We start from the raw sequence: 16,280 nt of genomic DNA on the forward strand, positions 1-16,280 counted from the left end.
CCCATTAAAGTCATTGCATTCCGGTGGCCCACTGGTGGTGTCTGTCATGCAACGGAACTGTCGCTTCCGGTATTTTCATTGTTCTGCTCCTCTGATGGATCAGAACAATGGAAAGCCGAATGCAGGTGTGAACCCAGCCTTACTGGAATGGTTTTCTGCCGTATAGGATCCATTCACAAAGCAGCCCTGTGTTCATGAGACCTTTCATTGCAGCCGCTTGTAAAGAGCGTAAGTCTGATATATTATGTACACGTGAAAAGGTGTACATTGTATCCTAGACAGCGGTAAACCATACCATTAAAATCACCTGCCTAATATTGTGTAGGTCCCCTTCATGCCACCCAAATAGCTCTAACCCATTAAGGTATGGACTCCACAAGACCTCTGAAGGGAGCGTAGTCTGCATGTCTGATACAAGCCCCCTCCTCCTTCCTACCCTTTAATGGATCAGCGCTGATGACATCAGCATTGGTCCATCACTTCAGAAGGCAGCGAAGGAGGCGAGCATGTCTCTCTCAGACGTGCAGACTACTCTCCATGTGCAAGTCTGCGACAGCGACGGCCATGTTGGATGGAAGACAACAGGAACCGAGAACGAGGCAATGGAGAGAGAAAAACCAACAGGATGGACACTTGGTAGGTTAAAAATCGTTCTACCATCGCTAGTTTATTTTTTTGTGGGGACTAGAGGGTCGCTTTAAGGGGACACTCCACACAACACTCCACCCTTATGTTGCATTAAAGAAGCACTCCAGCGATTTTGCCTCTATAATGCAGCATAGACTACTATTAAAGAATAATGTATTGGCTCTTGTGTATGTCTTGTGCAGCACTCACAGATAGTATAGACCGTTAGTGTGAGCCAGAGGTTGTTTTATAACTCTGCAGTTAATCATTGTAAGGACTCACCTATTACATCACTGCACTCCTATTCCCTTAGATAGGTCAGGTATGATATCTTCTGTAGCACTATATGGATTGGGAAAAACAGAGGAACAAGGAGGGTGGCACTGGGTAGGGAGGGTAGGTGTTTTAGAACTGCCAGGAGCGATTTGATGGATGATGATTTAATCCTGTATTGAACAAGAAGTCAGACACACAGGAGAGACGGACCTTCTGTCTACAAAACGAAAAGATTCCACAGCACTGGACTGCAAGTGGGTGCACGCCTCAATAAGACCTGGTCCGCGGTCCTGGATATCAAGCAGACAAAGAATGGACAGAGGCAGCACTTCCAAAAAGAGCAAGAGCTATTTATTCACCCATGCGACGTTTCAGTCCAACTGGACTTTTTTCAAGCATAAAGACACACATCAAGTCATAAGTATATAAAGGCTTGCAAAGCCCAATTGAAATTAAACAGTGATTAAGACAAAACCCAATATAAAGATGGATGATACAAAAACAGAATATAATATTGAAAGCTAAATATGAATGCCAGTGCACATGTGAATATACAAAGTGATATATAAGGGACTAGTACAGAAAAAAGACAGTCCTAGGTACACTAAAGTGTTAATGACATAATGACTCACCCAGATGTACATAATAAAAACATTCAAAGTTGTCAATAGCAGAAAACCGGAAAAAGGGCTCGTTCCTCTAGGTCTCAGCTGTCCAGTGTGTGTACAAATGTATTGCACACCTGTGTAATAGAACTGTCATTACTGCTTGCAATGCATAGCGAAATCCCGCGAGATCGCGGATGGCTATTCCCGCGCATGCGCACTCGATAGTACGGCGGCCATCTTGGCAAAAATTTACTATCTTAATTTCGCGCATGCGCAGTGTGAATTCCAGTACGCGGCGGCCATTTTACTAACTGGAAGAAGATATCTCGTCCAGGAACGTAACTAAAATAGAACAACAGGTCAAAAATGCTTCAAACAGAGGATTCTTCTGTCTAGACATGAGAGCATGGTCTATTTAGGTGGTCAGACTGAGATCACATGACACATTTGACCATAATGAAAGTGATAGAAATGTATAGATGCAACTGAGCTGGAAAGCAACAAATGACACCGGTAGAATATTGCTGGTGAGTTAGCATAATATGTGGGGACAAAAAAATTAATGGGGTGCTTCTTTAGGGAAATTCCATGTGTCAGTCTCCTACCTGTTCTTTTTCTTGCTGCTTCTTTCACAATATATCACACTCAGGCCATTGAGTAGCAACAGTCTAGATCAGACTTCAGTGACAGACTTTTTTTACTTGATTCTATGAGGATCTATGTATCACTCAAACAGGCACTAGAACCTCCTGTATAATGAAATTGCATGAACTGTTCCACACAGGCTCCCGGCCGGCGGGACCCAAACCGTTGCATCACAGTTACTGATGATTGGACAGTCTCCAATCACACAGTTAAAGAGGCTCTGTCACCACATTATAAGTGGCCTATCTCCTACATAACGTGATCGACGCTGTAATGTAGATTACAGCAATATTTTTTATTTAGAAAAATTATGTATGGGGAGAAGTGTATGACGCTGATTGGTCAGCGTAATACACTTCTCTCCACAACGCCCACTTGGTCATATAGTAAAACACGCCCAGTTGGTCATTAAGAAACTCATTAGCATAAAGCTAATATAGGTCATAACTCCATCAAAAATGATCGTATTTCGAAATAAAAAACACTGCTGTAATCTACATTACAGTGCCGATCACATCATGTGCAAAATAGGCCACTTATAATGTGGTGATAGAGCCTCTTTAAAATGAAGAAGATCACAGCTCAGTCTCCCTGACTGTATACTTATGGTCTCTTAGCTTATTTAGGAAAATATTTAAAGATGGAAAATCACACTGTTCTCCCAACAGGCAGAGATGGTACTGGCTGTAGCTGCCTATGTAATCCTGCACTGAGGCTCCATTGGATTGATAACATTGCAAAGCGGAATAGAAAGCAGGGTGACATGTAAAAATGAAGATGATGTCTGATCCGAAGACAACAGGAGGCTAGACAGCAGGGAAGGGACTACAATATACATAAAATATGTCCAGAGCTGGATAGACAGGTAGCTGTTAGATCAGGTGGGGGATGCAGTGATAGAAAGCTGGAGATCTTCTTTAAATCCTGTAAGTTGTGAGGTGTGGCCTCCATGGATCAGACTTGTTTTTCCAGCACACAGAGGTTTGATCAGATTGAGATCTGGGGAATGTGGCGACCAAGTCCACACCCGGAACTTTTTGTCATGTTCCTTAAATCACTCCTGAACAATTTTTGCAATGTGACAGGGCGCTTTATCCGGCTAAAAGAGGCCATTGCCATTTGGAAATACTGTTGCCATGAAGGGGTGTACTTGGTCTGCATCAAAGTTTACGTAGCGGATACGTGTCAAAGTAACATTCACATGAATGCCATCCAAGGTTTCCCAGCTGAACATTGCCCAGAGCATCACACTGCCTCTACCAGCTTACCTTCTTCCCATAGTGCATTCTGGTGCCATCTCTTCCACAGGCAAATTATGCACCTGTCCATCCACATGATGTATTAGAAAACTGAATTCATTAGACCAGGCCACCTTCTTCATTGCTCTATGATCTAGTTCTGATGCTCACAAGGCCATTGTAGGGGTCAGCATTGGCACTCTGACCAAAATGAGCAAGCTGTGATGCACTGTGTGTTCTGACGCCTCTTTATCATAGCCAGCATTAATTTTTTCAGCAGTTTGTGCTACAGTAGCTCCTCTGTGAGATCGGACCAGATACGCTAGCCTTTACTTCCCACATATATGTCAATGAGACTTTGGCGCCCATGATTCTGCCAGCGGTTCACCAGTTGTCCTTCCTTGGACTGCTTTTTGTAGGTAATAACCACTGCATACCAGAAGCACCCCATCGGCCGTTTTGGAGATTCTGTGACTCTAAACAACTCTGTTGTCTACCCATCACAATTTGGCCCTCCCTTGACATTGTTGCTCTGTTCCTTATGCTTGCCCATTGGTCCCGTTTCCCACACATCAACTTCAAACTGACTTTTCACTTGTTGCCTAATATATGCCACCTTTTGACAGGTGCCATTGTAATGAAATAGTTAAAGGTATTCACTTCACCTTTCAGTGGTTTTAAGGTGACGGCTGGGTTCACATTGCATTACAGGTATCCGTTTGATGTGACTCTTTTGCAATTTGGGGTCTACGGACTTGTTTGGCATATGCACTGGGAGCAATTCCCAGTGCATACACCGAACATATTCTTCTAACACAGTATGAATAGACCTTGAAAAAGTAGGCATTCCAGGTTGAATCAGTTGCCGTTCTGTCTCACTGGGACACATGTATAAAAAGTTTTTGAAAAATCTAATTAACATTGCCACCTATCCAATTTTTAAGTTCCACATATAGACTGATGTATTCACTGATCAACTTACACTAATGTTTATTTTTCAAAGGCTACTATGAAGAGGTTTACAAAAATCAGTTTGCACTGGCCCAGTACTTCAAGAAGCTAGATGACCATTGGCTTTCAAACCACTTTTATGAATGCTGCTTTCAGACAGCTAAAAAAATAAAAATTGATGGAGGGAGAAAAGAAGCCGAGGCCCATGCAAACCTTGCCATGGTGACCGAAGAACATGGTAAGAAAATAATTTAAAGACATTCTATCAAGAAAGTAGTAATACTGTTTTATGTGAATTTGTGGCCACACACATGCGCCATGCACACACATATGAAATCGTGTCATGGTCTAGCCACACATTACTATTCTACTTATTATCTGCTGTAATTGGTGTAAAAATCTGAGAAAATACAGTATCACAATTTTTTACATCACTATCGGAGGTGCCATAGGATCCTGATCTTCATTTTAATGTATATATACAATTTAAATAATAGTTTGTAAGTTTGTTAGGTTTAACTGTATATGGTTTTTGAAATATTACAAATCCCTACATTGTAATTGCACAGTAGGTTCAACTAAAGAACTGAATACATGAATCATTCAACTCAAGTATGGAATATATAAATCTTTCAGATGCATTTCTCTGTATGCCCAAATCTAAGAAATATCTGTCATCTCGGGTGTCAGGATGAGAATCTATATTGCTCCATGTGGGTATATCTCATGTGCTCCTGCTTTCTCTTCTTATTACATCATATACTTGGGGACTATCAACAAAACATAAAGGATGCTATTAAGAAAAATGACTACTATGTTTTGTGATGATATATTTTCTGGGAGATGCTTGTAGAGTGGATTCATGGTATGCTGTTTATACTTCACGATTAAACTTTTGCAGGTGCTCTGCATTCTGGATAGTCTAATGGCAAATAAATGTATTTATGGTGTTTATACTTGTGCAGAAAATCTGCTCAAATGTTAAACTACACTTTACACAGTGTGAACACATATAGTGCTTACAAGCTTACAATTTGTAATATAACCATGTGTCAAAATGTATGTGAAAAGCCCAATCTCCAGTATGTTGGATAAATACATTTTGGCTACCTTCACACAAGCCTAGTAGTGGTACGCCAGAAGGCTTCTGCTCCATTGTACATTTGCAGAGAGACTACCGGCACCCAAGACTGCAGACAGAAGCGATTTTCAAAACTTTTTTCTTCTCTGATGTCATATACACAGAGTGCTGTGCAAAGAATAGAGGCAGTGGAAGTGCTGCTACTTCTATTGGTCTCAGTGAACACATGAATGATCACAGAAGTCAACCCAGCAAAGCCCTAAGGCAATGTATACACGGCACACATTTTCTATAGGCAAATTCGCAGTCGATATGTCCGAAATTCGCAGCCCGAATTGGGATTGTAATATAATGGAGCTAATCCATGGCTTTTCAGCGGCAATCAGGAACATGCTATAGATTTTAAAATCCACAGCGAGTTCGTTATTCCACACAGATATTTTCCTGAGCTTGTGGGTAGGGTATAAAATACCCCATTCACATACATTCCCGGCTGATTCTTAGCGGATTCTTTCCGAATTTGCTGTTGGTTGACGGCTCTGATGCTCCTCTGGAGAGAACGGTATATGACACAGAGGAGCAGCAGTGCCATTGTTTAACAGCAGGGGGGTGGGATTACTGCTCACAATGCAGTACACTTTCTGGTTTGCCGGACACCCAGCAGCTCATTTGCATAAGGCGCATGGAGGAATAAAACGTAATTTTTTCAAATTACAAGAACTAATATTGACAACACAGGTATGTATATGCTGCTTTACACCTTATCTAGCTAGCGTTCCTAGCGGTTTGGTGAGCTCAAAAGAGCTGCAGACTCCCTTTAATAATAGAAAAAAAACTAAAAACTAAAAAATTTTATTAAAATTAAGATGAAGTAAGAAAAGAAAGGCGTATTTGTCACACACACAAAAATGCAGCGGAATTCATGTTGATAGACTAAGAAATAACGTTCTAGCAGTTAAGCTAACACATACTAAAAATAACTAAGCTGTGTGAGGTGCTGAAAGCCCCAAAATACTCCGGACCTGAACCAGCTTTAGAAACGGGTGTAGGAACTGCTTGTTTGGAAAATCGCATCATGATACTATATATATAAAAAACACTTTCAACACTGTGGTTTTTCACCAATAAGGTAAATGGGCAAAAAAAACGTGGCAAGACTCCAACAGCAAGGACATGCTGCAGTTTAAACAAAAAACATAGCATGCCCTGAAAACTACAATGTGGAAATAAAACATTTTTTCCCACTACAATATCGCATCTGGCCACTGTGGCAGGGGTGGACAAAGTAGTCTTTTTTTTTTTTTTAGTAGCCAAGAGGTAAGATTTTACATAAAATATACAATATAACTTAACAGACACCAGCAGCACATTTCTAGGCGTATTGGCGATATGGTTCCTAAGTTTTATCTAGTTCTCAGTGGTAAATTACAGCAGTGGCCAAAAAGCATCCAAAACATAGGCGTAAAGCTCCTCTTACTTTACTTTTAAAGTTCTCACTGAGCTGCTTACATAGATCTCACATAAAAAATAAAAGAGGTCATGTATAAAAAAAACATTCAGGTAAAAACATTGGTGCTTCCACAGCAACCATCAGATTCCAACTTTTGTTCTGCAAGTAATGTCGTTACCATGGACAACACACCAGTTTTGTTTGCGTGGCTTTTTATACATGACCACGAATACCTTTCGTTTGTCTGTCATAACCAACTTTTTCATAGGAATACCAATGATCTTTATCTTTTGCTGTTTTTTTTTTTTTACTTATTTAAGAACGGTTTCCAGTCTTTTCTAAATGTTTTATGATGTTCTCAGTGTTTTCAATTAGATTATAATTTGTGCTTTTCTCAGGTACTTCTGATATAGAAACCTGTACTTCCCTCTTAGGTGTCAGCTACAGCTTTGAGCTCCCTAAAATAAATCCAAATGGCCTAAAGATTCAAAATTAGTCAGAATAAGAAAGTATGAACAGAAACTTGACCCTTAGAAGTTAGAAGTTTTTTTTTTTAACTGGCTTTTTCTATGGAATTATATTAGTCATACACATAAATATATACAGTAAATATATTATCAAATGCAACAATTTGACTATTTAAACATTAATTTTGTGGTTGGGAAGTAATTAAATGTTTATAGTAAAGTTTCGATAATCTAGTGACTTCCAGATCATCTACATTTTCAATATTAATTAGTGTGTTATCAAAGAAAACAATATTTTACGCTTGCAACCCTCCTTTGTATGTGATACCTGGTATTTAGGGCACCGTTCCTCTCTGTCAGGTTTCTGTTTTTGTTCAGTAGCGTACATATGTAGCCAAGATTACCTTGATTCTGATAACTTGCTGCAGTATGATATCACACAACAAAAAACAATGAAAAGTCATTGAAAAAGTCAAATTAAAGTTTCTTGCCACTATGTACTTAATATGTTAAGGGTCAAGATAAAGATTGCTACGTCTGTACACTAAAAAACACATACAATGTATGCAGATATTCACACACACACACACACACACACACACACACACACACACACACACACACACACAAATGATCTTTCGGCGCCCCACCCCATCATTAAAAAAAAAATTGTCCATAAAAAAATTATAATGCCCCTTTAGTGCCCCTATACAGTATAATAATAATATTTAATAATATATTACAACCCCTTCAAGGACACAGTATTTTGTCCTCTAATTGTGCCCACAGTATTATGCCATTTGTAGTACCCCTACACAGTATAATGTTCGCTTAGTGGCCCACACACAGTATAGTGCCCACCTGTAGATTTTGCCATATAGCCTCCCTGTAGACAGTGCCATAATCCCCCACCTCCCCCTTGTAGATCGTTCCATACAGTCCCCGCACCTCCCCCTTGTAGACAGTGCCCAGAAACAAAAACAAAAATTGTACTCACCTAGGCTTCGTTCCCATGACGAACTGAGCTGTTCCATGACGGGACCCTGTAGCCTAGTACAGAGTTTCCCAACCTTTTCGGACTCGAGGCAGCACTGGAAAAACAAAATTTCCTCAGGGCCCCCCTACCAAAAATAGTTTTGAGAAAGACAGAAAACGGCTAAGAACAAGCACTCCACTCGTAGGGCATGTTCACACACGTTTTTTGTAAGGCAAAAAAAATCTGACTCAAAATTCCTTCAGCAACTGACAGCGTGTGACCTTTTTTTTGTGTTTTTTCTTGCTATTGAAGCGAATGCAAAAGACGCCGGAAAAAAAAAGCTCAAAACCGGCGCCACAGGTATTTTCTGCCTCCTATTAATTTCAATTGGAGGTCAGAGGTGGAAACCACTTGAAGACCATCGCACCTCGTGCCTCACAATAAGTGATAGAAAGCAGTTTACCGATTATATGTATATTTTATGTATTGAGACTTATTTTAATGCTTATTGTAAAAAAGGCGTATTTGTATTTTTTTAATTTAACATTACTTTGTTTTCACTTTATTTTTTAAACTTTAATGTACTGGCATATATCTATATACTGATAGTAATGTACTGTATATATCTATGCACTGATAGTAATGTATCAGTATATATCTATACACTGATAGTAATGTACCGGTATATATCTATATACTGATAGTAATGTACGGTATATATCTATATACTGATAGTAATGTACGGTATATATCTATATACTGATAGTAATGTACCGGTATATATCTATACACTGATAGTAATGTACCGGTATATATCTATATACTGATAGTAATGTACTGTATATATCTATACACTGATAGTAATGTACTGTATATATCTATACACTGATAGTAATGTACCGGTATATAGCTATATACTGATAGTAATGTACCGGTATATATCTATACACTGATAGTAATGTACCGGTATATATCTATATACTGATAGTAATGTACGGTATATATCTATATACTGATAGTAATGTACGGTATATATCTATATACTGATAGTAATGTACGGTATATATCTATATACTGATAGTAATGTACTGGTATATATCTATATTACAGTACATTAGCCTGTGTACAGATAGTACATAGGCTGTTGTTAGGACAGACCTCAGTATGCCCCAACAACAGGAAATATGGTCAGACAGCACTGGGGTCCTTCAATGGACCCTGGGCTGTCTGCCCATATATGGTATGTCCCTCAAACGCGTCACAGGAATTCCCTGTGACGCGATCCAGGGGCATCCCCCTTCTCATTCTCCCCTGAGAATGCTGCAGTCAGATGTGATTGCAGCATTCAGGAGAATAGCGGCGGAGAGGAGAGGTTTCTCTGATCTCCGCTGTTATAGAGCGGGGCTGCGGCTGTGTAATACAGCAATTTCCCCGCTCCTGACAGTAAGTGCACCCATGAGCATGAGGAGATGCGGCCGGCGCTGCACTAATGAGCGGCGGTTCAGGCACTGAAGACAGAACATGGGGGTGTTTTGTAGTGCACCCGCCATGTTCTGTCTTCAGTGCCGCAAATCATTAGTGCAGCGCCGGCCGAATCACATCATCCTGACGGCGCGCACATGTTAGGACTCCGGAGCGGGGCAGTGGCTGTATTACACAGACGCAGCCCCACTCTCATACAGTCATGTGTACTATACTGTATTGTGTTGGATTGTGCAGTTTGCGGTGGAGAGAGGAGGGGGGGGCTGTGATTTAACGCCCCCCCCCTCTCCACCGCAAACAGCACAATACAACACAATACATTACAAGACATTACATCACATTACAACACCACACAATACATTACATTACAGACTGCAGCTTACCTGGAGTCCTCCGAACCGACTCTTCCACTCCACTGTCTGGAAGACGTGTCACGTGAGAACACGGTCACATGGTACACTAAGTGTACCATGTGACCGTAGTAACCGGCTTGGCACAGAAGATTTATTTAGGAAGCTTGCTGTATGGCAATGGGGGGCCCGGTCGCAACTGTGACCGCTGCGACCCCTATAGCTACGCCACTGGCACCACTGTAGCTCCCTGAAGGAGCGGAATCCCCGTGTGGCTGGGGATTCCGCTCCTGGAGCGCTGCTTGATGTCTCTGTCCATATATGGACAGTGACATCAGGGAAAACTCCTGAGGCGGAATCCCCGTCCACAGCGTCTATGTCCATGACGTCATTGGCTTCTCCTGGAGTGGAGCGTCTGCAATGCTGTGACTGGGGATTCAGCTTCAGGAGTTTCCCCTGATGTCACTGTCCATATATGGACAGAAACATCAAGCAGCGCTCCAGGAGCCACACGGGGATTCCGCTCCTTCAGGGAGCTACAGCGGCGCTAGTAGACAGCAGAGCAGGGAGATACCCCCCTGCTCTGCTATAGTGCCCCCCTGTAGATAGCAACCCCCCCTTCCAGTATAGATAGCGCCACTGTAGCTTCCTGAAGGAGCGGAACGCCCGTGTGGCCGGGGATTCCGCTCCTGGAGCGCTGCTTGATGCCTTTGTCCATATACATTCCGCTCCTTCAGGGAGCTACAACGGCGCTAGTAGACAGCAGAGCAGGGAGATACCTCCCTGCTCTGCTATAATGCCCCCCTGTAGATAGAAACTCTCCCTTCCAGCATAGATAGCGCCACTGTAGCTCCCTGAAGGAGCGGAATCCCCCGTGTGATGCCTCTGTCCATATATGGAGAGTGACATCACTGTCCATATATGGACAGAGGCATCAAGCAGCGCTCCAGGAGCGGAATCCCCGGCCACACAGGGATTCCGCTCCTTCAGGGAGCTACAGTGGCGCTATCCTGGAAGGGGGGGGGGGGTTGCTATCTACAGGTGGGCACTATAGCAGAGCAGGGAGGTATCTCCCTGCTCTGCTGTCTACTAGTGCCGCTGCAGCTGAAGGGAGCTACAGTGGCGCTAGTAGACAGCAGAGCAGGGAGATACCTCCCTGCTCTGCTATAGTGCCGTCGCTACCGCTATAGCAGCCACAGCAGCTGCAAGCGGCACCACCGCCCTCATGCCCGGTGTCACCGCTAGCAGCCGCTATGGCTGCTACAGCGGTAGCGATAGCCACTAAGCGAAGAAGCGCCCGGGTGCGACTGCAGTTAGTGTGTGTATCCCCGCTGGTAGTTGCAACGGCGCGGGGATACACACACCCGCTGGCGCCCCTCTTGCCGTGTGGCGGCTGGCGCCCTGTGTGACCGCACTGGTCGAACATAGCTAAGGCCGGCCATGCACACACATATACATATTGTGACTCATGCACATACCCTCTCTGCTGAATTTCTCTCACAGAGGAGCTTGGCACAGAAGGACAGGACTGCTCCAGTCAGCAGCAATGTGAAGACGATGTATCTCTCCCTCCCTCTTCCTCTCTGACCCAACTGCCGCCTGCATGTACTGTCGTCTGCCATCTGCTGGTGAAAGGTGAACATCTCCCATGTAATGTTCACATTTCACCAGCAGGTGGCAGACAACATAACATGCAGACTGTATGTACAACAGCCCAAGTAGGAGAGCCACAGCCAGGAGGAGTTAGGGCGCAATGGGGACGTTTTAACCTCATAGGCCTCCATGTGTACTCCTCTGAGTTTTTTAATGGCCAAATAGCTTAGTCTGCAGGTGGTGGAAACCTGTCGAACCCCATTATAAGTCAATGGATTCCGTTAGGATTCATTGACACACCTGTAATGTCTCCGTTAGGAACGGAAGCGTTGAAGCTAGTGTGAACATGTAAAGGATCTGCCAGGCACTACGTCTGTGGATACTCCCAGGATTAATCAGTCGACACCTGAGGCCAGACCTCTTAGACTGACACCGGCTCCCACCAATCAGGGTGGCAGGCTCAGGAGTGGGAGAGCCTATCGCGGCCTGGTCAGTCGGAGTTAGCTCCGCCCCCTGTCCATTTATACCTGCCGTTTTCTCTTCCTCATTGCTTGTTATTCTTCTTGGATTCCTGGCCCCACTGCTGCCTTGCTCCAGCCTGCTTCTGCCGTGCTTCTGCCTTGCTTCAGTTCCCGCTTATCCTGCTTCGCTCTGCCCCTGGCTTGCTTCCTGCTCCTTGCTCTGCGTTTGTATACTCCACTACATCCTGATCCTGACTGGCTCGTTCACCACTCCGTTTCCTCACGGTGTTCCGTGGGCTACTGCCCCTTCCCTTGCTTGTTCCCTGTTTGTATCCCCTTGCACTTAGTCAGCGTAGGGACCGCCGCCAAGTTGTACCCCGTCGCCTAGGGCGGGTCGTTGCAAGTAGGCAGGGACAGGGCGGTGGGTAGATTAGGGCTCACTTGTTCCCTTCACCTCCTTCCTGCCATAACAGAACATCTAGTCAATAGACCTTTAACGTCATTCTTTTTATTTGTTTCCAATGAAAGAAAAAAAAGAGCAAGGGGAATGTGATATACAAATAATTATGAGACCAAAATCATACAAAAATTACGTCATACATCAAATTATACAAACATGAACAGCAGTATAAGGTAAGGTGACATGAAATAGAGGGGTACATTTATAGATTCTCAGAGTGTCTGAACGGCCAAACAGATTAACTGTAAAGGGGCCATAAATTATAGTTAGAGCGATCAACTTCATGGTGAGATGGCCTATCAGTTACTTTTAGTCTTATCCTTCTCGTATTGCATTTCCTCCTTAAAGGAACAGTGTTACCACAATTTTTTTTTTAATATGTTAAAGATGTTAGTGCTTTATTAAAAACATTTGGATTCATTTGTGTGTTTGTGTGTTACTTTTTCTTATTTTTACACTTTTTCTTCCCTATGGGGGCTGCCATTTTTTTTTCCATTTCTGTATGTGTCGATTAACGACACATACAGACATGGAATACGGCAGCTCCAGTCCCATAGGGACTGCGAACGGGGCCCGTTCCATCCACTTCAATGTACGCCGTCTGTGTTGGAACGGCGCATGCGCCGCTCCCACACAGTCCAATTTGAAATGCGCGCCGTCCGGCGCCATTTTCTTGTGGACCAGAAGTCGCGGCCGGACAGTAAGATTACTACTTCCGGTCGCGGCTTCCGGACTTGTGCACTTGGACCAGCGGCAGCAGAAGGAGCGGACGGGCCGGAGGGAGCCGCGGCGGCAGGAGCAGGTAAGAGATTTCTATGTATGTTTGTGTTTGTGTGTGTTTACTACTGTATGTAAACCTACTACACTGTGTGTTAGCTCATAAAATGGCGACACTCAGTGTAGGAGGTTAGACTGTTCAATCCCCTCGTTTATCCCGGCACTAGCCAGGATAAAGGAGGGGGGGATGCTGAGAGCTCACTAGAGCGAGGGCTTTTTACCCAATTTTGCAGCATAAAGCAATGTGGTTGCTTTACCACATGCAATGCTGCAATTTTGGGAATGGCTCCATCTAGTGACCAGCAATGGGAAATATTATAAATTTGAATCCAATTTATAATATTTCCTGACTCGTGAAAAAAAAAAAAAAATTAGAACAATGTTTAATCACCTATACACTAATTGTTTAACTAAAAAAAAAAAACATGTTTTGCTGGCAACACATTCCCTTTAACACCCTGAAAATTAAAGGTCATTGGGCAATTCTGAGTAAACATTTTTATTAGGCAACCAACCACTGCTATAATTTGTTGAAGCTGATAATAGGCAGATAGATAAATATTGTAACTCATGTGGAAACAAAATAATTCCCTCTATCAGGCATGCGAAAATACAGTTTAGCCATATATATCTTTTTGTGCTGTGTATGAAATCTCCTAATGACAACATAAATAAGCACAAATGGTGTACACAATTACATAACCTATCATCTTGAGACGCTAGGAGGTTACAATTTGTCCTTTTTGACCAATATTGTTTGACAAGATTAGACTTTACCACCATTTACAACTAATGGAGTAACCAAACAGAAAATGTCAATGTAAAAAATTTATTTTTTAAAAAATGGCAAGTAGTGGTACCTATTGCAGATGCAAAGTTTTGGCAGAAGAACCAAGTATGGACAGCGGCCTCTGTTCTAAGTGTGAGTAGGAGCTCCCAAATCATGAAGGTGCACACAACATGATTATTGCAGCGCGTACCTCCATGACAAAAAAGTCAAAAGTCCTCCGTGGTGTAGAATATTTATGTGTTTCAATTATATTGATTTTTGATACATTTATTGATTTATTGTTTTTTTGGGATATAATTACTGAAACCTTTTTCAACATTATTATTATTAATACATGTGTTCGTGATATATCAGTGATATTCGTGTGTACACAATTTTCTATATTAACGTTTAGCAAAAAAATCTAAAAGCGTAAAGAATAAATGCTATTCTAAAAATGTTTAACATGTCCAGTGCATAAACGTTACCCTTCCTGTGCTAGCTTTTATGTATATATGAATTAATAGCACTAGTGTATTGATTATTATGCAAATGCTGGCAATTAAAATGCAGACAAAACCTTACGGCTATATTAAATTAGTGTTACATTAAGATAAGCTGTAGATCATGAATAAAGAGTGTGGAAAGTGCCCTGATGAAAGGCAATAACAAGAGATTACCTTTTTATGTACAACAATAATGTGATGGCATTAAGGATTGTTCTAGTATTGTCTTTCCTTTTTGTGTAATCTTTATTAATGATGAGGAATAAATTGAACCTACTTCATGTAAATGTCCAATCCAACTTAAGACAAATAGAGGACTAAATAGAGAAGCTCGCTTGTCGGAGCTGAACTGTCTTATTGTACAACAATGTATTAAAATGTAATACTTAGTAGTCTGCTTAGTATTAACACTGAAATTTGATTAATAAAAACATATGTAACGTGTTTATTGAATAATTATGAAATTATGACCCATACTATAGGCAACTATGAACTTACTGTCTTTGGTCCCTATATAATGTTTGTTTGGTGCAATTATTGTATGGTCTTCCAAACCATTCCATGTATTAAATGGTTGTCTATGGAGTACAAAGGAGTCACAAGATGTACCTCACTATTTCCTGTTGTAATAATCAAGCAGTGATATATCTTCCTTCTCCAAGTAAATGCTACCGCCAAACATTGGCCACTGTGATGACATCACTATGGAAAATGCTTCACCGCAGTGCCCGATGATTGGCTGCCACAGTCCTATTGCAAAAGACAACATGTGGTTCCTCTACAATGACAAGAGTGAACGGAAGACCAATGAAGCAGGAATTTGAAAAATAGGTATAAATTACTATTTTTTAACATTTTGCAGAATTTATAATATATTTTTGGGGTCTTAAAACTTATTGAATGGGTGCTGTGGATAGCAACGATTCCTCCACAGCGAGGCATTTCGCCACACACATTTACAGACAACGCAAAAGGCTCAGCACTGATTGGGATGTGATGTTGTCAAACAATGGGATATCACAGCACCAGATATGCGATTATATGGGTGCAAGCCTCAACAGAACCTGATCCAAAGTCCCTTTATATAATCTAAATAGAAAGACGAGACAGCAGATCCAAAACAATGAGGAATTTATTCACCCAAATATGCAACGTTTCAATCCAATAGGACCTTTCTCAAGCATTGAGAAAGGTCCTATTGGATTGAAACGTTGCATATTTGGGTGAATAAATTCCTCATTTTTTGGATGTGCTGTCTCGTCTCTCTATTGGGATGTGATGTTATCTGACATGAGTTACCATGTAACACAAGGAATATCAAGTGGAGATATGTGTTGAAACATATCTTTCATCTTACAATAAATGCACCTGTCATCTTTCCACAAATGTGTAATAACTGTAAAAATGAAAAGAGTACCTCTAATTTGGGGTAACATTATTAAAATATTAGGAAACTGCATAAAAGATGAAAGCTGTGGTAGCTGCTTCTATCTGCTCTATGTTCATTTGAGTTTATAAAACATATGAACAAAATGTTTATAATGCAGATTTCTAAAATTTTAG

General features: G+C 41.8%; 1 protein-coding gene across 2 annotated transcripts in view; it reads left to right on the top strand.

Annotated features, from left to right (window-relative positions):
* Window positions 1-16,280, top strand: part of TTC29 (tetratricopeptide repeat domain 29) — a 246,846-nt gene that overhangs the window by 89,803 nt on the left and 140,763 nt on the right. Inside the window, exon 5 of one of the 2 annotated variants that reach the window (XM_075849691.1) lies at window positions 4,398-4,583. The exons of the other annotated variant lie outside the window; for it this stretch is intronic. Within the exon in view, the coding sequence (XP_075705806.1) occupies window positions 4,398-4,583 (186 nt within the window). The remainder of the gene's footprint in view (window positions 1-4,397; window positions 4,584-16,280) is intronic. 2 annotated transcript variants of the gene reach the window in all.

Source organism: Rhinoderma darwinii, chromosome 1 (genome assembly GCF_050947455.1).
Source record: "Rhinoderma darwinii isolate aRhiDar2 chromosome 1, aRhiDar2.hap1, whole genome shotgun sequence".
NCBI classification, from domain to species: Eukaryota; Metazoa; Chordata; class Amphibia; order Anura; family Rhinodermatidae; genus Rhinoderma; species Rhinoderma darwinii.